Source organism: Buteo buteo, chromosome 5, assembly GCF_964188355.1.
Source record: "Buteo buteo chromosome 5, bButBut1.hap1.1, whole genome shotgun sequence".
NCBI classification, from domain to species: Eukaryota; Metazoa; Chordata; class Aves; order Accipitriformes; family Accipitridae; genus Buteo; species Buteo buteo.
This window is the reverse complement of record NC_134175.1, coordinates 16110646-16136682: the sequence shown is the minus strand read 5'-3', so window position 1 is coordinate 16136682 and position 26037 is coordinate 16110646. Positions and strand designations below refer to the sequence as shown.

The window sequence follows — 26037 nt, the reverse complement described above, 5'->3', positions numbered from 1 at the left end:
TCATGAGCAGCTGACATCTTGGTAAAAAGGAGCAGCATTTTACTCTCCGCAAAATGCAAAGGAAAGCAATGTTGCCGTTCATTGTGCTGTAGTCTCATGTGAAGCCAAGGTCTTTGTTCCCTTTAAGAAACATGTATTTCGTGTTACTTGTTATTTGTTAGTGCCATTTTTGTGGCACAAAGTAGAGTCAGAGAATGTCTACCTGCTTAAAGTGAAGAAAATAAATCTCTACAAGCAAAACTCTCTCTAATGAATCCAGAGCTTTTAGGCTGTGAAGAATTTGCCTGGCATCCAGGCTGGCTAACTCTTCTCTTTCTTTTTTTGTTCTTAATCATTAGCCTTCCTTGAACTTTAGCTGAACCATAAGGAAACTATGAAGAGTCTCAATGGCTGCCCTGTGAGGATTTGACTTACCCATTGGATCTGCTATTTATAGTGTCCATTAGTACAAAAACGTCTGTCCTTTTGCAGCAGTCATGTATAGCAAAAGCACTGCTTTTCTGGTGAACTGCCTGTGCTTCCTCTGTCACCCAAAATACCCGTCAACAGTGTTCAGAAGTGAGCCTTTCTTGGTTAAAAAAACCCCAGCCAAACAACAACAAAAAAACCCCAAACCACCACACAAAACCCAGAGGCCATTTATATTTTTCTTTACTTATTTTGCATAGCCTGAAATTGAATTTTCCATTTTTCAGGAGGCAACCCTTCACCCCCAGCCATATCTCTCTATGGAACATAATCTTTTCTCCAAGCAAATTAAATCAGGCAGAGAGCTGAGAGGGTGGGAACTGTCTTGGAGACCCCATTTGCACCCCAGAACCAGGCTGGATGTGAACAAGTATAAATTCTGTAACAAAGGAGACCATTTTTAATAGGGATTTGTCTTACCTTGCTGGGAGGAGGCTCGCAGTAGCTTGGGTGATGGAAGGCCGGTGATTGAGTGGGTTTCCTTTGGATATGCTCCAGGGTACTAAATCTGGTATACATTTGCATATTCTATATCTGAAAAATTAATTGGAGCCTTTTCTTAAAATTTTCCTGTGAAAATAAGCTTAAAAAATTGATTCTTCTAACAGTCTTCCTAATTGAGTCTTGATTTGTTCATCTGAGCTAACAGTACAGACTTGATGACATTACTTTTGTCAGTAGTGTTGTGATTAGTAGATGCATGGAAATTTTGACAGAAGGCTCACATGTCACATCTTCCAGGTGTAAAGTGGTGGTGGCAGTCAGCATGGCATCTTCTGGAGCCGTGGTACACTGCGAAGCTCTGTGACCTTCTCCGTGCTCACCAAAGCTGTTGGGGCGATACTCTTTCCTGTTCTGAAAGAGCAGAATCTGAACAGGAACACACCAAGTATCAAAGGACGCTTTATGGAAGAGTGGTTTGTTTCCTACCCGCATGTCCCACCCATGCAAGGTGCTGCAGCACGCCACCTGCATGGTGTGGCATGGGAGAGGTTATCACGTGTCTGCAGGAAGAGGATGGGCCAAGCCGCAGGTTCATTCTCCCAGTTTTCCCCTGTATCGCTTGTGCTTTGCAGTCTGTGTGTGCCTCACAACACAGGGAATTGTCAGGACCTGTAATGATTCCAGGGGACTATTTGTCCGGTCCACTGCTCTGCAGCAGCAGCACCACAGGACGGTCTGTGAGGGTCTGTGAGGTATCTGTTGCATGTTCCTCACAAGAAGAAGGAACCAAGAGGTGCCAAGAAGCACCCCCAGGCATCCAGCAGGCGTGGAAGCAGGAGAAATTTGAAAAGCCCCAAAATGAGGTGCAGGCTCCTGAAAGGCAGCTGGAAAGATTGATGGGCTTTAAATCAGTATGCCTGTTCTTTGGTCCATAGGACTAGCCACAGGCATGACTTGATTTATGGGGTTGTGGTGCTCAATTAGATCTACTTAACAACAAGATGGGAGTTTCATCTCATACTAGGGACATGTTGTTGAATAGAGGGACAGAGGACTAGAGCTGCCACTCGCAGTCTGCTGCTAATACAGGCATCTATATCATATGTAGACCCTTTCATAAATGTATTGAGCTCCATCTCAAAACCAGCTGAGTTGTTTCCTGCTGTGTGGAAGACTGCCAGAACTTAACACTCCTGACAGTAAGAAAGCAGTGTCTTCAGATTTCTAGTCTGAATTTATCCTTGGCAAGTTTATATTCACGTATTCTTGGGCTAACAGTTTTTTGAATCAGCTTATTTTTTTCATTGCTAGGTAGATGTTCTGACATATACATCCATCTACTCTTGCTAGTGGCTGCAGCCAATAAAACTACTGCGGTCACTGCCCTCCTGGCAACCAGTCAGGAGGGAAGTGAATTGTAAGATACAAATACCAACAATTTTGAATGTTCTTTGCCCGTGGGTGGATTTTTTTTCTAATATCTCATTACATAGCTTGTGCAAAAGAGAGATTAACATAGCACTTTGTTTTTAGACAAACACACCTGTGAAAGTCAAATAATTCACATCTATGATTTTGGGGAGAAAAAAATCAGCTTTTCTAAAGGGCAAATGAAGAGGAATAACTTTACATTAAAAGTACAAAGGAATTCTGTAAGAGTACTAACTGTGAGAAGAAATCATCATTATTAATCTAATGGACAGTTTCCCTTGTTAGGGTGGTTGCTGTAAAGTTACCCGTGGGGCACTGATTTAAATATACTTCCCCTTCCCAGCGGGTCCTTGCCTGAAGAATGCAGTAATGGCTGAGCAGAGAGCTTTTATTTCTGCCCTCTGGATGGTGATTAATGGGGGCTCTGCAAGTGTCTCCTGGCAGGAGCAGGGTGTATTGCTATCTGCCATTAGAAACCTCTGTCTGCATGTGAGGGTTGGAGCAGCACTGAAATTCTTGCTCTGTTTTCAGGTGTGTGCCCAGCCGTGCAGCTGGTGGGCACACAGCCGTGCAGTTTGTTGCCTTCCCTAGGGCTCGGCTCCCTGTTCGGGTCCCAGCACCTGCGTTTGAAACAACTCAGAAATAGCTGGAGAGTGAAGGGGTTTATTTCCACTGAGTTTGGCTTATGAGAGGGAGGAATATATTGATTAATGAGTAAGGAAGAGTGGGCTAATACACAGATAAGAAAAAAACCCCTTTTTCTCTGAATTCTTCTGTAGATGGTTCTGCTGGACCAACCCTTAAGTCCTTGATTTGCTAGATTGAAGGTGCCTGAACTGCCCTTAGGGCAGGAAGCCTCTCTGGTTACTTCCACAGGCGGTTGTGTGCCCAATGACATTTCCCTCCACCTTTGAGTGGGTCTAGAGCCGAGATGAGATACAATTTCTCAGTTTGGAAGTATTTACTCCCTGGGCGGTCTCACCGCCATCCTCCGCTCACCAGAGCACCTAGTTCCTCAGCCCCTCTCGGGCGTGCCACACGTTGAGGGTGGTGGGGCAGAATGAAGCACGGGTCCTGTGGCACCTGGGTCTGTCAAGCGTGCAACACCAGTGAGCAGCTGGGAGCCAAGCCTGTGTCCAGGACCAGGGCCTGAGAGCCCATCCCACCAAACAAATGTTATCCTCCCCGATCCTTCTGCATGGTGTTCAGACATACTGTTTAAATAAAGCTTTGTGTTGCAGTCTTAAAAGGGCTGAAGAGGACAAAGTATACATTTTAATCATACAGAAATGTTATTTGGCCCTTCTTTTTCAAGTCCCTCATCACCATAGATGTCTGTCTGGGAAGTGCCTTTAATGCATACTAACTGTGTGCTGATAAGGAGGAAATATCATCCAAAGTGCATGTAAGAATGCAGCTAAAATGCATTCTTAAAATGCAGCTTAAATGTCAAGAAATACCATTACTCAGCTGGCTGTTCTACCCCTGTTTGCAAAACAGTACCTGCAAAATAAATTTCTAGACATTTAATAAATGATCATCTTAAAATTTTGCAGTTGCTTCATGTTGTCCCTAACAGAAAGAACATTTAATAATGACGCTTTGTGCATCTTACTGCAAAGGCTGGGGTCCTGGTTTTTATAATACTCAGCATTTTCCACTGAGATCTTTGGAATATCTGGTCCTTCTATTTTATTTTCAATGATTTGCTTATATTTCAGGGAAAAAGATTACCTTTTAAAATTGTTAGCCTCCATTTCTTATTGTTTAAGCTAATCTTTATAATTTTAAAACATCATTTCATTAGCATACTTTTCTTTGTTTTTTCTAACTTTGCTGCTGCCACAGAAGAAGTGTCTGCGAGGATAGTACAAGTAGTAACAGCTGAAGCTGTAGCAGTCCTGAAAGGCGAACAGGAAAAAGAAGCCCAGCACAAAGATCAGCCTGGACCACTACCTTTAGGTAAAACAAGACAAAGAATGTTCAAAGTATCCTTGTGTCTGCTAATACTATATGTATGTATTACAAAAAACAGTTACAGCTGTGTATTCACATAGGTTATGGTCATGGGTAAACTGCAGCACTGCTGGATAAATGCTGGAACCACATAATAATAGCGGTATCCTTGTTGCCTCAGTTCTTCATGGCCCGGTGACCGTCTCATCCACTGTTTGCTCTAACAGCAGTTCTCCACCTAGTTTCTGACTCCTGAGTGGCACAGCTGTGAATGTAATTGGTGGTAGTGGTTTTGTCATCGTGTTTGGTGGGATCCAGCAGCACTCGGAGTCCGTTTGTGTTCAGCCATGTACAACGTGAGAGAGAAAGATTAATGTCTGAAGAGGCAAAGATTAGAGGAGAGACATATAAAAAGAAAGTGAGGCTTCACTGGTTGGATGGTAGCTACTCAAAAAGATGGAGGAGGAGCACCTCAACAGGAAGCAGAGAGGAATGGGGCACACTGGGTGAGAGTGGGAGAGGGATTAGCAGCCAGGCAGGGTGAGGGGAGATTGTGGGAGAGGGAATTACATGTGGTAGAAGCAAATGCCAGTGGTCCAGACTGGGAATGGTACCACTGCCACTGGTCCATGCTGTGTCCCCACCCTCCTGCTGGCTCCTTTCTGAAATGTCTCTCTGAAATACAAGTATGTGTGTGTATGTATATATAAATAAGTATACAGCCATTCATACCTGCAGTGCTTCCTCCCTGCCAGAAAACTTCCACAGTAGCTCAAAACACATACACCAAAGGCCATACTCTGTCCTGAGGTAGGGTAAGTCTTGCAAGCCTGCCCCAGGATAAGTTCTGCTGAATACATGTACATTGTGATCAAATCAAAGTAATGCCTTGTGGTATTTTCCCCACAGGCACTGTGCTTTGTTTGGTACAGTGGCTGGACCCTGCTTAGGAATGAATTAAAGTCAATGAGTAATTTAGAATATTTGTTAGAAATTTGGTTCCCAAGGTCTTTTGCTTCATTGAACTAATTTTGAACTGCAGCAGGGAGATGTGTTGCTTAGTAATTCCCATCTTTACAGAGACTCAATTTTACATGGAAGACCCCAATTCTGCAAAGCACTTCATACATATTTAAGCATAGATTTCTTCACTGGAGCCTGGGTGAGGCAAAATGGTTATTCACTTCCATGTAGTTAGAGAAGACATTTTAAAATTATTGTGAGAAGTATGTCTTAAGTTAGCAACTGTTGGTGTTACAGTTCCTGTGGTCAGTGACTGTTAAATAAGTGTGGGTAGAATTGCATTGTGATGAAGATACAAATACTCTCTTCCTGGACAGCACATCTTAAGGACAAGTCACATAAGGGTCTCTTCCAAACCACACTGAAATCACTAGAAGGAGGCCTGGCAAATTCTACTGGGGCTTTGAAACTGGCCTTTCTATGCTTGGGAAGAAGCCCTGAATCAGAAACTGACTGTTGAGAGGTGCCATTTATAAGATAGATCTGTTAAAACAGATTGTAATTTATTTAAAACAAAACAAAACATTGGTTAAGCCCCAGTAGTGGATCTGTTTTTAAAGAAAAAAAATTCTCAAAGTGATTGGTATGAAATCAGATGCAGAGGTTATGCTGAGTTCATTTAAGCAGTTTATTTAGGATTTCATCGTCCTTTGAATTAAATAATTGAAGAAGCATCATCTGGATTTAGCATCTAGTCTCGTGACTGGGAATGAATCTAAAACCTAGTCTAAGTGCATCTAAGATTTCACTGTGCTTTGCTCAGCTGAATCACTGTTAAGTCATGGCTGACATAAGTTCCGTATGCTGATGTCTTTTGTATTTAGACAAGCAGTATTTGCATGTATTCTGTGATTAACCTTGAATTCAGCAGAAGAAAAAGGAAAAAAAGCATGCAGAATGTTTTTTGTTCATGTACTCAAGGTAAATTCAAGAGATTGGATGCCAGTTTCTGATAGTCAGCGTGAATTTATAAAATCTCTCATGCTCAGATGCTTTATTGTTGTTGCCTTGGGTGACTGAAGGTTTTCTAAGTGGCAATACTGATTTAAAAGATAATTTCATACTTGATTTTTGTATTGTATTCTATGACCAGAATTTTGAAAATAATTCATATCATCTGAAAAAAAAATCCTTTTATTATAACTTTAAAAATCCATGTATTCTGAAAGGGTCTAATCTGAAAATCCACTAGGCACAAGTGCCCATTGAATAATTCTCTCAGCTGGGCAGAACAGGCTGACTGCAGCTTGTATCAAGCATTGGTCTCCCTGGAATTAATTGCTGTATCTCATTTTCACTGTTTGAATTCTAGCAGTTGAAGAGTCAGCCAACCTGCCTCCTTCCCCTCCTCCATCACCAGCTTCCGAGCAGACTGGAACTCTGGAGGAAGGTAAGGGTCTTCTGGATGTTGCAGTGCACAGCTGACAGCAGAGGGATGAGACATGAATCTAAAGGATGGGGGAATCAGAAAATGGAGATACTTTCTGCACCTTCATGTGAAAAGATAAGGCATTCCCCAGCAGTAACTCCCCATCTGCAAACCAGCTGCAATGCATGGGTGAGGTAGACACATATGCACAGAGGTAACTGACAGGATATGTTAAGTACATCCCTATTAAAGAAAAAACAGGAGGTGATGCTCACCTTTTTATCTGTTATATGCAATATGAGCCAAGATGTCTGCTGTCCCAACATGGTCACCAAAACTATGATTCAGTGTGGGTCAGCTTTCTTTTCTTAGGTTTTGTTTGGCTGCTTTTTTTAATTACCATTAGCTTTGTTTTTGGAATCTTAAATGCATGAAAGCAAGGAGATTCAGAGTTGGATCATTTCTTTGGTCTTTGACCTGTAATTCATGCTTCAATGCCTATGTGTATCGGGCGTTCTGGACAGAGTGGAGGAGTCAATTTCTAGTCTCACAAAGCAAATTTCTACTCTTCTGCACAACAAATGTTCAATTTCAGTAGCCCATGATCACTGCATTTTCCTCCTGCTAAAATCCCCTCCAGCAAAGAACTTAAGTGTTGGCTTAATTTTGAGCAGAGGCCTAAATCCCAGTGAAGTTGTCACAATGGTAAGCATGTGCGACAGTGCTTTGTTCAACAGAAGATGACTGCTACATCAAGGCCATCAGTATAGGGGACAGCAATATGTTAAAACTGAGCTGTATCATGTGGGTAAGAGGGAAGGATTTGGGTTCAGAATCTCCAGGGGACTGTCAGTTGAACTCTGCCATGTCAATAGCATTTTTATGTGTCCATTTATTTCCTTCTTGGATTTTCTTTTAGCATTTTTCTTTCTTTTTGTTTAAATAAGTGCATGAAAATAATTTCTTACCATCTGCTGAAGAAACTTTGTTGGTGTTTTAACACAGAGCCTCTATTAATTTTGCAAGTGGACAGCTGCTACTTCATGTGCTAACGTAGTCTGGCTCTTAGTTTATCAGGACGCTGCAATTAGGCATGTTCCATCCTGAAACATTTTTGAGATAATGCAATTACAGGCTGTGCTAACAACATTTGTCAGTCCACTGTACTGGAAATACCTACTGGATGTGGTTAGTAACAAATATAAAGAATTTGATTAATTGATTGTTGTTTGTTTTTTTTTTTTAAAAAACATCTGCCCATTGTGTGTTTTAAAAAAATAGTAAAATGGATCCTAGACTCATCACCCAGAGGTAATGGCAATCAAAAGTACTAACTGAAAAGGAAGCTAGTAGGGCATTAGCAAAGGCTTTTAGAATTGTTACCAGGGTTTTACCACTATTTTTAATATATAGTTCACTTGACTAGTTCAGTGTATGCTTTTTGATTTTTTCATATCACAATAAAGGGCTTGTTCTTCTGCTTCAAGCCAATGTCAAGGTTCTTCCATTACCCTTAGTTGAGGATTAGCTTTGTGTACTCTTTCTATCAGCAGTATTGTTTGCACGTATTTCAGGATTTTATAAAGTACTCGTATTGATTAATTGACAGGAGGTTGTAGATTGCCCCCTAAGCAAATGGAAGCCATTTAGCTAGTTGTATTAACACAAGAAGGTGGCAAAACACTATACGACTTGAGGTTATTATGAACTACCGGACTGTGCTGTTCCCAGCTGTGCATATGACTCAGCAAGTCACTTAACAGCTCTGTGTTATAAGATGTGGTCCTTATTCTCTGTGGGTAAGTTGAGTTTTTGCTGACTTGAGTGAGCCAGACCTGTCATTTTTATTCAGGCAAAGCTCCCATTCAGAAGAGTTTGCCTCAGTAGGGTTTGACCCAGTTTTACTGTACTCATTTAAACCTTCAGTTCCCTATACCATCTGGCTATCCATCCTCATGCACCTTTACATTGTCTGTCTGTCTTTCTGCTCACTAGAATACAATTTCTGAATTTAACCCAATTCTACAGTTGTTGAACAAAAAAGGTGAGCGCTTGGTGTGTGTATCTACCTCAGACCTCCTTTTTCCCTGTTCTCTTAGAACATTTTCCTAATGCACTCATCAGTGTGTGTTGCATTGCTTTGAATCCAAGAGGCTTCCTTCAGTCATAGTAGGAAGGAAATCATTGTTGTAGATGTGACAAAGGTGGATGTGGCCAGCCATGCAGCAAACACAAATTAAAAAAAAAAAAAAAAAGGTAGAAAACACAGAGAGATTTGTGGGTCAAGTGTATTTCGTGAGAGAAAGGAGTCAGTGGATGTAGGTGTCTTTCATTTGGCTGCAGAAAAACGTACAAATGAGCCTGTGCCTTTTTACTGCTGCAGAAGGTAAGATAACTAATTTGCCTTATGGAAATTATTTCATTTATTTCAACTATAGTAACATAATTTTGCTCAGGAAATGAAATTTTCCCTAGCACCGTCTAATCCTTTTATCAGTTGTATCTGGTCATACAGGGCTGATTCGATATTCTTTTGCCAGCTTGGCATTTCTTTTGTGCTCAGTGCCTTTTGATAATGGTCAACAATGTCTTCACGTAAAAAAAATTCTAAATGTTACAAGATAGAAGGATGCCTTTGATGGCCTGTCTTCCGTTTTGAAATAGGCATCTCAGATTAGGCTTTATATGCCAAATAAGAATATTTTGCAAACTGAAAGGAACCAAGTGTCCTATAAAAATGGATCTATTTACAGTGAAAATTACTTCTTGAAAGGCATTTTCAAAAGATACCTGGAAGCTAAAGCAGAATTAGCCTTTGTGAGAAGTCATTTTAATCTTGGACTTTAGAATACATTGGGGATTTTTCCCATGCTTTGAGATGAAAAAAGGACTATTAGAAGGGACTAAAATAACAAAGAAAGGATTTTTCTTGTTGCTGAAATAAAAGCATATCCTCCTTTAAAGACATCATTATCCTGTTAATGAAATTATCTGCAGTAATTTTGAAAATATCTTTATTGAAACTGATAAATAAACAATGTAAATCCGTAATAGGCACAGACATAACAGCCCCAAACAATACTAGACTTTGCACTCCTAATGATTTTGGACTATCACAATAATAGGTATTAAGCGTTTTTACTGATGTCAGTTCCTGTAGTTTTAAGGAGCAGAGGCAGGGCTTCTATTTTCTTGCCTACAATCCATTCCAAGCCTATACAGAAGGGATTTTCAGCCTTGTTTGCATCAGTATAGAGAAGTCCTGGGGTTTCATCTTCACTCTTGTCGATGGATTTTACTTCTGAACGGCTCCTGGGTAAGTATGACCCACAGCTGGAAGGAGAACCTCCCCTTTTGCACACCCTCCTTTTCCATGTTCTGCTTCTGAATATACTAGTCTTCCATTCTTTTCTCCACAATGTTCCAGCAGAAGAGGTGGCAAGTGTGTCAACGCTTTCCACTCTTGTTCACAGTAATACATGGACTAGTGTGAGAGCACCCTGCAAAGAAGCAGGGATTGTAGTTTTGAATCTTCTCAGGTTTAGGAGGGGGTTGATTCCTGGTCTCTTGCACCTTGAGACATGTCCTCACCCCTGTAACTAGCCTTTTGCAAAGTGCGAGCCCACTCAAATCTGTGGCTGAATTTTGTTGAAGCTTCTGTGGAGAAAAAATCCATGGGTTCTGCATTGCAAGTGGATCAAGATGCTTCCCTGCAACCTTGCTGCTGGCTCTTAAGTACTAGGGAAAGGTGGGAAGCTCAGGTACAGCCCTGTGTTTAGCATTTCCTATTGCAATGCTCTGCAGAGCTTGCTGCTTGGCAGAAGCAGGTTGCCAGCTTATCTTTCCACACCTACCTCCTTTAAGCATGCATAAACCCCTGAATGTGAGGTTTGGATTCCACTACAAGAGTGAAGCAGCTAAACTATCGGTGGTTCAGGCATTCTTTGTGCCCGGAAAGAAATTATGAGAACAGGTCTCTTAATTTAAGTTCCGTGGATGGTATTTGTGTATGTGCATAGGTGCACATAGCATACCTCCAGTCCTGGCCAGCCTCAGGGCTGTCATGGAATCTGAAACGTGGGTCATCTTTCTTTTGCAGCACTGTGATACATATTGGAGCTACTAATATTGCTATCAAGGAATAATTTTTCTTCCTTTCTGTGGGTGATTGAGCCTGAATGGGCTGACACTACAGCATTCTTTTCCCAGGCAGAAGAAATACATGTCATTACATTACAGGACACTTGCTGCCATGTTGCTGCAGAGAGCAGACAGTGCTTTTTTTAAAGACACAGATGTTGTCTTGTCATAGCATGCTATAGAAAGAAACTTAAAACTTACTGTTATTTGCCAGGAAGAACCTTAGAGGTCTTATAGATGGAATTAGTTTGGATAAAAATTGCTTTCTAAGACTTGGGTAAGGGTGGTTAAAGCAGCATTCGTGACCCATCTTATTTTCAGGTCACACACAGAGATCTGGTTAATATCTGTTACGCTGCCTGTGTTAAAGCCTTGCTTTCTGACTCAGTGTTTTGGATCCAAGAGGAAAGTTTTGGAGGCTCTGGAGAAACTCTTTAAGTTGTAATTGCCTGGAGAAAGGCCAGGGACACTGAGCATGGACTTGTTCTGGAAGCTAGTAGGAAATCCAATGGGATAACTGCTAAAGGCACTCCGTGAAGGTAGTGTTTGTCAAACTGCCAGTTGTCATACACAGAAAATGGGCTTAAACATATTTTTTCTAGTACTAGATGTTTACTTTTCCATAGCTTTATTCATAGTGAGAGGGCACCTTAGCCTACACGAGCTCTCAAGTCTCCCCATTAGGTTTGTATGGAGCAGATGGTAGGCCAGTCATTTTTATTGGGCAGTATTATTTTTATTTGTCTTGCAAAAACCAACCAAGCTCCCCCTCCCTGTAGCTGGTGTAGTCCTGAGATGATTATGTGATTATCTGTGGTGCTACAGTGACGGGTGAATAAAGCTGTCATTCCAAAGCATTGGCAGACACCAAGGTGGGAGCTAGTTCATCCACAGAAATGTGACACAACAGTGTAAAATATAGGACTAACAGAGACTGCTGTGAGCAGCTTTATGTGGCCTTTATCAGGAAAAAAGATAGCTAGCTATTTGGGTAAGGCTTTTCTTTGTTGTTTAAATGCTACTTATATATAGGGAAAAGAAGAAAGTGGGGAATTTTGAAATAGATACAATGAGAAATAAACCCACTATTGACCAAAGTGTAAGCTGGTTTTGCTTTTTAATTAAAGGAATTTTCAAAATTTACACTTCCAAGTACTTTACATGATGACTATGTGGGATACCTCAGAGGTTTTTAATACAGTCGGTCAGCTGTAAAATACATATGAGTATCAGTGCAAGTTGTGAGATGTGGTTTGTGTACAATATGTGTTCCTCTAAATAATGAGTGTATAGTTTTGAAATTCACTTATTCCGATGGTTGGACATGGCCCATGTGTTAAAATGCACACCTGCCTCATTCCTCCATCCTGCATTAACCTGTAGTGTGGCTGATTTCATCCACTCTGCAGTATGACATAGTGGCTAGCATTGCTAGTGCATGCATCCATCGTGTCTTGTCTTTTCTTTGTCTGTCTGTCCTGCAGTTTTTGTCTGTGTGTGTCTATTTGTAGATGAAGGGGCAGAGGATAAGGTGGGACTGCTACACCACTGCCCAGGCTGTGGGCCTGCTGCCAGCAGGGAGTGGCATAAACACCTGGCCCCCTCCATTTCAGTGTCTGTGCCCGATGATGAGCCCTACAATTCGGATGAGGAGTACTATGAACACCCTTTGTTCAGCTCAGAGTGGACTGGCTCTAGTACACGTTCCAGTGCCACAGTGAAGAGCACAGAGGTCTTGTTGGGCCATGATGAAGGTGAACTGAGCATGGTCCCATTTTGTTCCTCTTCCCCTCTACCCGCCTGCCATCCATTCCATTATATATGTGCCTGGGGTTGTTGCTTTCTGGGAAGGGAAACCTAGTTGTGTTTTCTCCCCACATGGAAGTGACACCCCTCCAGAGTCTCTCCATCTCAAAGTGAAGCTGCAGCATGAGCAATGAATGCAACTTTGCGGTCAGTGAAACCATGGTCCCTGCTTAAATCAGGGCTCTTGGTCTACTGGCCTGGCTTATAGCAGAAGCAAAAGGAGCAGATAGTTAAAAGAAGCGTAAGCTAATTTGTTCTTTGTGCCAGAGAATTACTGCCAAGAACAGTGTGCAAAATAAGCCAAAAGATTGTTACTGGAGGTAAGTCAGTTGTTAACACAATGGGGAAAAAAAGCACGTCTACACCAAAGATAGCAGTGGAAGGTCTTTAATTCTCCAGTAGGCAAAGGAAATCAATTTTACCCCAGTATACACAGGTGACTTCAGGCAGTATAGGGTCATGTTTGATCTCTAGTTCTTTTGTGGATACACCCAGTTAAATTGTGTCAGCTGACTGCAAACAAGGAGAAAAAAAAAAATTACTGTTACTGTGTTTCTGTACCCCCTTTTTCTATGGCCTGAGCGTACATAAAAGTGAAATGGCTTTTGAGGAATCAAGGGGGAATCTATTTCAGTGACTAACAGGAATGCTGACTTCTCCAAGGCAAGATAGATCACATTTCATCTCGCAGCATTTGACTAAATCTTGGGACACAGGAGTTGAAGTTAAAAACAGTACTGAATCCTCTAAAGGTTTGTGTCTCAGGAAGATGAAGGTGTATACCCGAAATTGCTCACTGGGTCACTTCAAGAAAACCAGAGTTGTTCAGAATTAACAGGATAATATAGCCTAATACTGCAACAGCACCAGAAAGAGATCAATGCTAATAATTGGAAGATTGTGAATGTCACCATGTCTACCTGAAGCTCGGGAAGACAGAAAATCCCAGGAGTAGCCTTACTATAAGCTGGGTGCCTATAGCTGTTGTTAGAGCACTCCTGGATTGGTTACTTCGTGGGCAGCTTCCTTTTCAGTCATGTGCATCTACACCTGTTGAAAGTGTGAGATCTCAGAACATCTATGAGGGGGAAAAAAAAAAAAAAGGGAAATAAGCTGGATCATCAGTGAAAAGATAGGCATTATGAAACAGCCCTCCTCACTTGCTGCCTGTAAGCTAGCAGTCTGGCATAAAAGTCTGCTGCACAAAGGAAGTCTGTAGGATTCTTCCGTTAAGTCGGCGATAACTTTCTACTTTGGTGAGTAATTAGTTTTAATCATGTGGCATTGTGTGAAGTGTCTAAGCAAATGGAGGTGTATACCTGAAATTGCTTCGAGTACAATGAGAGGCTTTCCTTAAAATTTTTTAATTGAAAGGGGTGCACGTATAAAACTACATAAAATTGGAAAAGAAAAGTAAAATAAGTTATTCAAGTCAGGACCTCTTGTAGCTGAACACCTGCTGATCTGCCAGGCTGCCTTTACAATCTGCCCATGTGTAAATATCCCTGTAACATTCAGGCATTGGTCCAGTTCTGATTCTGAATCTTCTGGCTTCTGTTCATTTAAGATATAGTATCTAATCTTAATTACATTTTTATATGTTATTAATAATGTGTTGTACTTTACATAGTGATATTTTGTCAGCCTCAAATAGTGTTTGTGTTCTTTAAATCACTTTTTAAAGGCCATAACTTAAGTGGATGGATGATTGTCTTGTTTTCACTGAGCCAATCTCAGGGGGAAATCAAGCCCTTGTGAAGAGGTTTTATTTTAATACCAAGAGGCTGTATCCAGCCCCTTCCAGATTCGAAACTACTTTGTTCTAAGTCTGATGCAGCAATGTCCTTAAACATGAGACGCACTTTAAACCTGGGAGGTCATCAGGTTGACTGCAGCATGGCTGCTGGTCAGCTGCTTAAGTATGTTGCTGAATCAAAGGTTTCACACTTAATCCTGACTTCTTATCGGAGGGGACACTAGTAGAGCACACTAATATTCTGCATGGGTAGCAACGGCAGGAGTACAGTCCAGAATGGAGACTTTTCTAATCATTCTTCTGCCATGGCATGAATAAAGACTCCTCTTGCTATTACTGTACTGAGCCTAACAGCCCATAGGCTGAGTGATTTATTTTAGAAATTCAGATGAACAAATAGTTATATTGCACTCATTGGTTTCTTTGACTTAATTGGTGACGAGAAGCCTGGGGGCTAGTGGGGAAACAGAAAAGAAAATAAAGAGTCCTTGTATCAAAAACGTGATTTTCACATAGAGAGTCCAGGTGTCAGGCAGCCTAAAGGAGAAATTGTTTATAAACCTGCTCAGGGTAGGAATCTTGGCTGAATTCTTGCAAAACCATTACTTAACAGCTATGCACAAGTCTTATTAAGACTGTGGAAGTGGCTCAATATTTTGTCAAATCCAGGATTCATGTGCTAGATTGACTTGCTGGCATTGAGCAGTCAGTATTGCCAAGGTCAGTGGAAAGAAATTAATGCCTCATACCTTCCTCCACCTCAATTGAATGTCTTGTACTGGATTAAACAGCTCATTTATCAGAAAAATGTGTGTACTTTGAGCTCATTGATGCATTGGTGTTGTCAGAGCCATCCATCATTCAATACCATCTCCATTTGCAATGAATATTTGACCCACAGTCATCTTTGGGAGAGGTATACCTGTAAAACACTTTCAGCTCTCATCTTATAGCATAAATATGCTTCTCTGGGGGAGACAGGTTTGTTTGTTTGTTTCCCCTAAGTAAGATGCAGTTCCACAATGACTAAAATGGGCTGGATAGCAGTCCTTTCACACAATTAAAACCAAAATGTTCAGAGCTGAAAGTGTTATGTAAAAGCAGTCCTGTGGAGTTGTGTGCTTGATGTTTACTGTTGGTGTTGATGTCGCCTCCTTTCTCCATCCCCAAGAAGAAGAACCAGTAGAGAGTCCGATGGCTGTGGAAGCAAAACCTGCTGCTCTTCCTGGGAAGCAACTGGGGAAAGAGCACGGGCCCATTGAGCCTTCGGACCAGGCAAAGGGCCTCTGTGAGGGTCAGTCGGATTCTGGTTTGGAGACCAAAGTGTGTCATGAAGACAAAGTGGCAAGTGTGGCATCCAGCAGGGAGAGTGTAACTGTTGTGGCGGAAACACCCCTGAAAGACACATCCCCTTCCTTGGCTGAGGAAGGTGTGTCCTCCTTAGGTTTGCATGGGTTTGCTGCCAGTAAATCCTCCTCCAGCTTTCTCCAGTGCTTTCCCAGGCTGCTTCATTTGCTGTTCTTCCCATTTATTAGTATGACTGCTCTTGTTATTATGCTTGAAGAGTGTGTAGCAGATAATATGATTGCATAGGTGCTGTATGACAACATGGTTTCCCACCACTGCGGCCAATTCCTGATTTTTTACTTTGCCATGATAAAATATGCTTTGCAGCTAAGCCGATTCCTCTGCGTAAGCCTTTTCCCCCATCTCAGATGTGTTTGCCAGTCACATTGCTAATCTGTGTATATTTTTTTTTCTTTTTGGTGCAGAGATTCATCTGCTTTTCTTTCAAAAAGTACATTTATTGACTTTGACTATGACATAAAGAGGCTTAAACTGTAGAAATGTTTTCATTTGCAGTGTGCAGGTTTTTTGTTTGATTTTTTTTTGGTGTGTGCTTCAGTGCATTCTGGTTTAGCTTCCCTAAAGCTATCGCTTCTTATGTCATATCCTTGCCATTCATTGCAGTCTACCCCACCTCTCCTCAGTCATTGCCAGAACTCTGATATATTGTGTCTTACATTATTACAAATGTTTAACGCTGCTGGAGTGTCCTTCTTAGGCAAAACCTCCATCACTTCCACTGGGATGTTTGCCTTCATAGTGAAGTTTAGGATTGGGTGCATAGGGTGAAGTTCTGATCTGCTTACTGAACAAAATATTTACTGCCATCAGTTGTCTTTCAGTGCATAAGAACTAGGCTTCAAGATCTTCCTTTTAATGGTATTTCTCTTCAGCCAGTGCAACAAGGTGTAAAGACACATTTTGCAGAGTAGTGATGTACCCATTCACTGCCTGGCTAAGAAATGCTGCATTTGGGAGGCTGGTGTTCTGGTTGGCCCAGCTAAATATTAAATTCCTTTGGCAGTCCGAATATGTTTTGATGCCATTGGTATTGTTCATTTGCACTACAGTAAGAGGCATAGTAGGATACATGAAGAAAGTCAGTATCTAGCTGTTTAATTTCTGTGAAACGAGAGTGACATCAGCTCAATGGCCATGTTTTTATACTTCATAGGGTTTCAAGTAAGTCACCAAATGTGAAAACATAAAGGAGCAAAATTACTGTAGTTGTAGACCTCTGGTTTTTCTACCTGTAGAGTTTAGAATGGCAGTTGCTTTTTGGACTAAATGTTAACATATGCAAATATTTAAAGAATGACTAATACTTTGATACTATTGTTCTAAAAAAATCAGATACATCAGAGCAAAAAGATGGCTCCATGGACTTTAAATCAGATATGAGGAGATTCAGAGCTGGCCCAATGCTGCTTTTAACAAGCTTTAGAAAAACTCATAAAACCTTTTTTAAAGATTACTGCAGAAAGTTCTGCCACATTCTGCAGTATCTTTCTTCATATTTTTCATGATAGGAAGATTTCCACATTTTCCATAAGATATTAAAAAAGAACAAGCTATTAATGATTAACAGAGCATGTATTAAAATAAAGAACTAGGTATTACTCCCTAAAAATATAGTGGCAGACCGTAAGAGTATCATTTCTAGTTTCAAATTAACTTAATTAGGGCCTGATCTAGTGTCATTGAAACATGCCAAGTATTCTTTGCCTTCAGTTACAGCTGAAGATGGCTGGCCATTTTGAAGACCAGACCTTCAAGATCTGGGACTACTAATAGCTCTGTTGCTGATTTACACATACCTGTTTCATGACAGCAGTGAGATTTTTGTCATTTGCCAAAGTGAATGTCAGAAGTTGGTACAATTGAAAAAACAGCCTCTTCTGACACTTGCAAAACCTTTTGTATGCATTATTTATTCCGTTTAGGCTGCATGTAGAAGAAAAATGTAAAAAAGATACAGAAAGGTATAACTCTATGTTTTAAATGTCAGCAACAGACAAAGGTACTATTGATTAGACTTAATCTTGCAGACTTTACTAACGCAAAACTAGCATAAGCTACAGAATCCAGCAAAGCATACCAATGAAGTGAGGATTACTTGTGGTTTTGCTGTTGTATACAAACCACAATGATGAAGAATTCACATGAAATCATCTCATTTCACTGGTCGCATATTTATATGTATAAAACTCGCATTTTCACTATAAAACCTCATATATTGAAAGGAAACTAGGATCTAACACTTTAAAGCAGATTTCTAGGTGGATGATCTTGCTGCATGTTTGCATCTTTCTCCCTGTCCTTTCCATCATTCATACCAAGATGTTGTTGTAAGCCACATGACTGCCTGCCTGTAAGTGCTTTAAATAATTTTGTTATAAAACCCAAACAAACTACTTCAGATTTACTTGCAGCCACGAAGATGGAATTCCGTGTCCAGGAGGGCGCACGCCCTTTTGCAGCAGAACCATTAGACACAAAGCAGCATGAATCTGACAAAGACAGTAAGACTGGTGAGCAACCTAAACATGATGCCTTAGTTCCACAGCCAGCAAAAACAGAGGCTGTAGATAAAAAGGATTCACAGAGCAAAGACAAAGAAAAAATGCCTTCACCTCTATCAGAACAGATCTTGGAAACTGATTCACAAAAGAAGGGGGAAGCCAGTTTTGCAGAACCTGCTGTCAAGCCTCCTGCTCCTCAAGAACAACAGGACTTGTCATCTGAACTGCCTAAAGGGAGTGAAACAGAAGAAAGGACTGCAGATGTGCCCTCATCATTCAACCAAGTTATGTCTGTGAAATCTAAATATGACCTTGAAGATGTCCAAGATCTTGACATCAGCCATGGTGAAAGTTCTCTATTGCTGTCAGAACCCAAGGCAGAAGCAGCCAAAAGTGAACTTCCTTCAGGCCCATCTCCTGCTGCCTCCCAGCAGCTTCCACTCAAAGACCATTCCAAAGCAAAACAGGAACCCACTGACCAACTAGTTGCCAAAGATCTTACTAAAGATGAACACATCCACAGAGACAGGACACTAGCTCTGCAAGAAGTCTCAGCAGTAACTGTAGATGGCCTGAAAACACCAAGCACCCAGAAAATCCCTGCATGGGGGGAGGAAAAGGACATGACCAAGGATGAGAGTGATGAGGAAGAAAGGTATGACTTCTACGATAAAGGGGAGGCTCAAATATTAGATGATAGTAAATTTGCAACAAAACCTGAAGTTAAGACGCTTTCTCTAGACAAAGCAGACTTTCAAAAGGATGGTGAAGCTAAAAAGTCACCTAATATTTTCAAAGCAGAAAAAGAAATGGACCAAAGGGGGCTCCCAGCAACAGTAGACATGAAAAAGGAGGTGCAGCCAAGCACACAGGTACCCCCAGCCCAGTTAAGCCATGAACTGACCCTTGAGAAAACAGTAGAGCACCCTGATACCACTCAGTTATCCAGAATAACAGAGAAAGCCCCTGAGGCACCAAGTTTAACCACTGACAAGGCTCCTACTCTAGAAGCTTCTCAAGAGCAAGATGTTAAAAAAGATACCAAGGAGGATAAGACAAGTGTTTCAGCTCCTCATCAAATTAAAGAGGAGGAGGATCAATCAGGAATGTCGAAGTATTTTGAAACCTCTGCTCTGAAAGAGGAAGCCTTCAAAGCAGATGCTCTGAAACAAGGCAGTGATTACTATGAGCTAAGTGACACTAAAGAGAGTATGTATGAGCCTCATCAAACAGATCGTCCAATACCTGAAGACAAAGAGGAAGAGGAGAAAGAATTGCAGGCAGAATTGGATCATCAGCAGAGTAGGCCTGCTCATGAAGTAGGATACAGTACCCTGGCTCAGAGTTTTACACCAGACAAATCTGAAGAACCAAGTTCCCCAACAGAAAGAATGTTCACTATTGACCCCAAAGTCTATGGGGATAAGAGAGAACTCCACAGTAAAAATAAAGATGACCTAACTCTGAGCAGGAGCTTGGGACTTGGAGGGAGATCTGCAATTGAACAGAGAAGTATGTCTATTAACTTGCCCATGTCCTGCCTGGATTCAATAGCTCTAGGATTTAGCTTTGGTCGTGCACATGATCTTTCTCCCCTTGCTTCGGATATTCTAACTAACACTAGTGGAAGTATGGATGAAGGTGATGACTACCTGCCAGCAACCACACCAGCATTGGAGAAGGCCCCCTGCTTCCCCATTGATAGTAGAGAGGAAGATGAGCACATTGAAGAAGAAAAAGCAATGGCAGAAGAAAAAGTCCAGTCTGAGGCCTTGGCCGAATCACCATTCCTGGCCAAAGATTATTACAAAAATGGGGCTGTCCTGGCTCCTGACCTGCCTGAAATGTTAGACTTAGCAGGGACAAGATCTAGATTAGCCTCCGTGAGTGCAGATGCTGAGGTGGCGCAAAAGAAGTCAGTTCCTTCTGACACTGTTGTGGATGACAGCAGCACAGCCCTGCCACCTGTGACAGATGAAAACCACGTAACTCTAAAAGCTGAAAGTCAGCTGGAAGACTTGGGCTACTGTGTTTTCAATAAGTACACAGTCCCACTCCCTTCCCCAGTTCAGGACAGTGAGAATTTAACAAGCGAAACCTGTCCCTTTTACGAAGGCACAGATGAAAAACTGAGACGCGGCCTAGCTCCTGACCTGTCTTTAATAGAAGTGAAGTTGGCAGCAGCTGAAAAATCAAAAGAAGAATTCCTCAGTGAAAAAGACTTAGGTCAGCATGCCACTGGTGAGTCCATTCTGGTGAGGGACTTCGAGCAGGAGAAAAAAGAGAAGCTGGATACTGTGCTAGAAAAAAGTGAAGATCAAGTTGACTCTAAAGAGGCCTATCCCATTAAAGGTGCAGAGCCAGAGGAGACAAGACCTGAGGCAATTTTAGAAGTGAAAGAAGAATGTGTGGCTGATAAAGTTCATGTAACTGATGATACCATGTATGATAGAATATCAGCTTCAGAGATAGCAATAGAAAAGGATGCTGTTTCTTTGTTGATGGAGAAGGAGGAGAAGACTCTTAGTGTTGTTCCTGAAATGGCTGAGATAGAAGCTCCAATTAAACCAGATTACAATGCTATAAAGCACGATTTGGAAGTGGCTGCAAGGAGAGCTGACCAAGAATATCAGAGTCGCTTAGATGCTAAGATCAGTGAGGTTGTTTCTTTCCCTTCAGGGAAGGACAAAGCCTCTATTAAAAGAGCAGAGCCTGAACCCAAAGACACTCAACAGGAAGATCAGACCATCTTGTCCAGAGAAGCAAAGGATGCAGATGTACTTTCCAAGACTGAACCTAGTTATGTGAAGGACAGCACCAAACTGTCAGAAACAGAAATTAAGGAAAAAGTTCCTAAGCCCGATCTGGTACATCAAGAGGCAGTTGATAAAGAGGAATCTTATGAATCTAGTGGAGAGCATGATCAAGCCCAAGAAGGATTGAATGGAGAATCCTTGAAACCAGAGGACATCAAAGCAGAACCTCCAAAACCTCTCGTGTCTGGGGAAGAGACGCCTGCACAGTTACCAGCAAAGGAACCTTCTGTGGAGCCTCTCCAGGAAGAGCCTGCTGAGATTCAGATGGAGAGCATACCACAGCCTGCAGAAGGAACTAAAAAGACTCCTGATACACCTGTGAAACCTATGGAAATCCAAAAGCTGCTGCCATGTGAATTGGCAGCTGGGGTCACAAAACGGGAAGAACCTGAGGAAGAAGAGGTAGAAGTAGGGCAAGAAGAAAAAGAGGAGGATAAACAGCATCTTATATCAGAAATGCCCCCAGAAATAGACTTTGGGAAACTTACGGCTGAAGAAATGCTAGCCAAGGGTAGCCCAGAAGCACTGCCTGAACTGAAAGGCATTATTGAATCCGTGGTGACAGTAGAGGATGACTTTATCACAGTGGTGCAGACAACAGTTGATGAGGGTGAATCTGCTTCTCACAGTGTGCGCTTTGCTGCTACTCAGCAGGAAGACATCGAAACAGGGGACTCCCAGGCTGAAGAGGAGCTGGAGGTTGAGGAAGTAGCTGACATTCAACTTGAGCCCAAGGAGGGCTCCCCAGAAGCTCCTGCTTCACCCCAGAGAGAAGAAATCCTGCTCACCGACTACAAGACAGAGACGTGTGATGATTACAAAGATGAAACAACAATCGATGACTCCATCATGGACACAGACAGTCTCTGGGCAGATACTCAAGGTGTGCATTATCCTTTCTGTTTTGTCTGTTAAATATTTTTGCTTCCAAATCATAATGATCAAAAAGCAAAATGATTATAGTTGTAATAGTAATCTCAGCATGTTTCAGAAAAAATGGTAAAATAGTCTGCCTTTTTTTATTAATCCATCTGCTGTCTTCAGCTATCTTTTCCCTGCTATACGGCAGTATTGTTAACATTTGTTACTAATGTTTTGTTTGTTGTTATAATTTGCTCTGATCCTACAGATGATGATAGGAGCATCATGACTGAACAGTTAGAGACTGTTCCTAAAGAGGAGAAGGCAGAGAGAGAATTGCGAAGATCATCTCTTGATAAGCATAAAAAAGAGAAACCTTTTAAAACTGGGAGAGGCAGGATTTCTACTCCTGAAAGGAAAATAGCTAAAAAGGAACCTAGCACACTCTCCAGAGATGAAGTGAGAAGGAAAAAAGGTTCATTTAACACTCCCTATTACAATATATGTTTTCTTTTTTTTTGTTTTCTTTTTTTTTTTTTTTTTTTTTTACTATTGTACAGTACTATCCGGTTACTCTGTTATAGATGATGTGCAGCTTAATAGTATTAATGATAGTGCTTTTTAATGAGACATTGTACAACTATATGAAAAGCCATGTGCAAGGCTCACTGCTCCACTGGTCCTGTGTCATTGTAGGCATCCCCACTGATCACTGGGTAACACATCTGAGGTTAATGCACCAGTGCTCCCCCTCTTCTATCTTAGGATTTGTTCACCCCAGTAGAAGCGATGTATTGGGTTGGAGTTGTGGAGCAGTGGGCCTGCCACTTTATGTATTGTCATATGAAACTGTTTGCTGGTTTTTTTCCTGATTCTATGTTTTTGTGTTTTTTGTGTTTTTTTTGTCCATAGCAGTGTATAAGAAAGCTGAACTTGCTAAAAAAACTGAAGTTCAGGCCCACTCTCCCTCCAGGAAAATCATTTTAAAACCTGCTATCAAATATACTAGATCAACTCATCTCTCCTGTGTTAAACGGAAGCAGACAGGTGACTGCATTCTGTTCAGTTATGCAATGTGGCTGGCAAACATAGACCTTTTTTTTTTTTGTAAATCTCATGGCTATAGCAGCTTATCTATTTTTTTTCCTCCAAGAGTATCAGTCTTCACAAATAGTATTGCTTTTTTAGTGTTTTCAATCATTGTTCTTTTCTTTTTTTTTTTCCTGGTATTTGTTTGTTTATTTAATGGAGGCCATGATCATGTATGCTTGTCATTGCTTGGACCTCCAAGTGCTGTGGTTGTAACTTGGCATTGTGCTTATAGTATGGTGTTATAGGAATTTCTACTCATCATTTTGTTCTTTTTTTTTTATTTTTTAATTACGCTCCTTTTTTTTTTCTGGTGGGAAAATGTTGACAGCTTAAACCATGGTATGCATTTCCATTATTTTGCTTTTTTACTCTCATGCATAATAAGAAGTGTTTCAGACTTATATTTTGTTGATTGATGTTATCTGCATTGACACTTCCCAATCTGTCACTGATGTTTATGCTGTACAGTCAAAATCCACAGGGGGAATCCAGCCACATGCAGCATGAAGCTGAGAGAGAAGAAATCTGGGCTCACACTACGAACGCATTCCAAGCAAAAATCTTAATATTTGGTAGAGGAAGATGAAAGAATGAAACAAATGATTCCTGTTACATCTTGATAGGTGTATCATTATTTAGAGGACCAAAAGAACACTTTCAGCATTTTCATCATATTACTCTTTGTTACTGTGAGTTCAGGGTGGAAAGATGAACATCTTGACTTTTCTGGTGATCTTTAAAAAAAAAAAAAAATTTGCTAAAAGAGGCCAGGTTTTCTGTCATGTAGCATAGCCACATACTGCAGTGCAGTTGTTGATGAGTGAAACTAGGGCTATTAAGTGAAGAACCATGCACAGCAATGCAGAACTACATAGGCCTCTTCTCATGGCTTAGAAATTAAGAAGAGGATTTATTACCCATCCTATAGTTAAACAGTGCAATACCGAAAGTGTTCCTAAGAAGTCGTTCCCATCCAGTTTTGCACCACCGAGTCACTCCTATTCTACATTTAGACCAGTCTCAGTATGGAGGTCTGACTAGTGAAAATACAGTGAAAGGACAGTTATGCAAGGGTAGCTTTAATATCATGCCCGCACTTATGAAGTGTGTATTGTCTTCTGGTTGTACTCCATTAGGACAACAGATCTAAATACTTGGTCCCATTGCCTTGCTCCTGTGAGGGAATCTGGTCCTTTTACTTCCCCCTGCCATGAGAAATGAAGCCAGGGAAGGAAGGGCTGATCCAGGCCCCTCTGTGTTGCAGTGATGGCTCCTCCTCAGTTCACAGGGGGTTCAATCAGCAGTGGAAGTGTGGGGGCGGGGGGGAGCAAGTGTCAGTTTTGTAGTGTTCTCAACTTCATCTACACTTCTACAGCCATGTGGTCAGTGCTGTCTTGCCCTTAGGTACTCTACCACTAAATCACCTGAACTCTTCTGGCCCATAGCACCCCGGAGAGGCCTGAGTCATACCAATAGACTTGCATAAAGAAATCTTCCCGGTGCCTTAAATGTGTGCTGCTTGGCAACTGTCAGAGCTTTTTCTCTCTCACTCCAATACGTAGTGAAGTAGATGTATAAGTCAAAGTGAAAAATGTAATACAAAAATGACCTCCCAGTTCATTTAAATCCTGAGATAGAGAACAGCCAAAATGATGGAACCAGATTGATCATAAAATTTTCAGTAATGTGGGTTGAACTTTGAGGTTTGGTCTCTAAAGCAAAGGAGCTTGAACCATGCCACAAAGTGAACAAAAATATCTCTTAAAATGTTTCACCATACTCAGTGTTGCTGGAAAATTCACAGTATCCCTTACTCTCTTCTACCTCACCTTTTTATACTTACTGATGGGACTTGAGGGGAGGCCATGAGAAAGAGTGCAGTGCCATGTGATATCCTAAGAGTGTAGGTGGTCATATGTTAACCTACATATCCCAAGCCTGAACCAGTCATCCAGTTCTTTCCAGGATCTGGAATTTAGAGGGACATTGTCTTTCTCCCATTTTCCTTTTACATAAAATATAGCACCGTTTCTTGAAGCCAGTTTCGACTGTCAGTGTGTCCTATTTGGAATGGTCTTGTCAGCTTTAGTGATACGTGGCCAATGGAGCCCCACCAAAAGTCCCTTGGCAGTGTAGTCTATACAGCTTCGAGTGTATTGCAGTCAGCTAAAACCTCCATGTTGCATTTGCTGTGACTTTAAACCAAAACATGTCCAGTCATAAGATACAAGTGCCTACAAAAAAAAGTTAGTATTTGCTCATATTTTCTGTGTAGTGGCCCAGGAAATTACATCTTTCCTGTATTTCCCTTCAATACCAGAAAAAAATTCCCATGTCACTGGTAACCACTGGCAAATACTGGTAACTTACAGTGCCATATTTACAAGGGAGGGACTGCTTTTTAAGAGATTCATCCTTGCCATTTGAAAAAGAAACTGCGTGGCCAACTCTGAGAAAAGAGTTGTGAAGTCTTTGCCTTGACTGGTGTAGTTCCATGAATGAAACCTCAACCTGACTTGTGTTTTGGTGGCTGTGGCTATGAGATGCCACTGCAATTGTGCCATCAGAGGAGTGTTTACAGTGGCAAGGCCAGGACAATTAACTGGTTATGAGCAGGAGTTACTATGTGATACGCTTCTGTGCCTTGTCTTCAATTCTGGGGTCACACCCTGAAGTAAAACATGTTTGTTGTGTATTTAAACTGGCAGCGGAGCCTGTAGAGATCTTTTGTTCAGATGGAGGAGTTGTGCTTTCAGGTAAGTCAGCACAAGCAGCACAGCTATTCTTTCTACTTCATAGAAGTATGAAGTCAGCCTGTGCCAAGGGAAGGAGGAAAGATGCTATTTGTGATTATTTAGGAGATGCAAAACAGAGCAAAACCAGCAGTAATAGGTGTTGTAAGATGTGACGCAGGAGGGCTGTGCTGTACTTATCCCTGTTACAAATTCAGAACCGAAGTATGCAGTTATTTTCTTTTCCTCTTCACAAGTTTTCTCTCCTACTCCT

The 26037-nt window shown here is 41.3% G+C and overlaps 1 protein-coding gene across 1 annotated transcript in view; it reads left to right on the top strand.

Moving 5' to 3' along the window:
• Window positions 1-26037, top strand: part of MAP2 (microtubule associated protein 2) — a 247110-nt gene that overhangs the window by 185468 nt on the left and 35605 nt on the right. Inside the window, exons 5-10 of the mRNA XM_075029191.1 lie at window positions 4192-4305; window positions 6635-6712; window positions 15565-15822; window positions 18173-21961; window positions 22208-22414; window positions 22852-23240. Of these exons, the coding sequence (XP_074885292.1) occupies window positions 4192-4305; window positions 6635-6712; window positions 15565-15822; window positions 18173-21961; window positions 22208-22414; window positions 22852-23240 (4835 nt within the window). The remainder of the gene's footprint in view (window positions 1-4191; window positions 4306-6634; window positions 6713-15564; window positions 15823-18172; window positions 21962-22207; window positions 22415-22851; window positions 23241-26037) is intronic.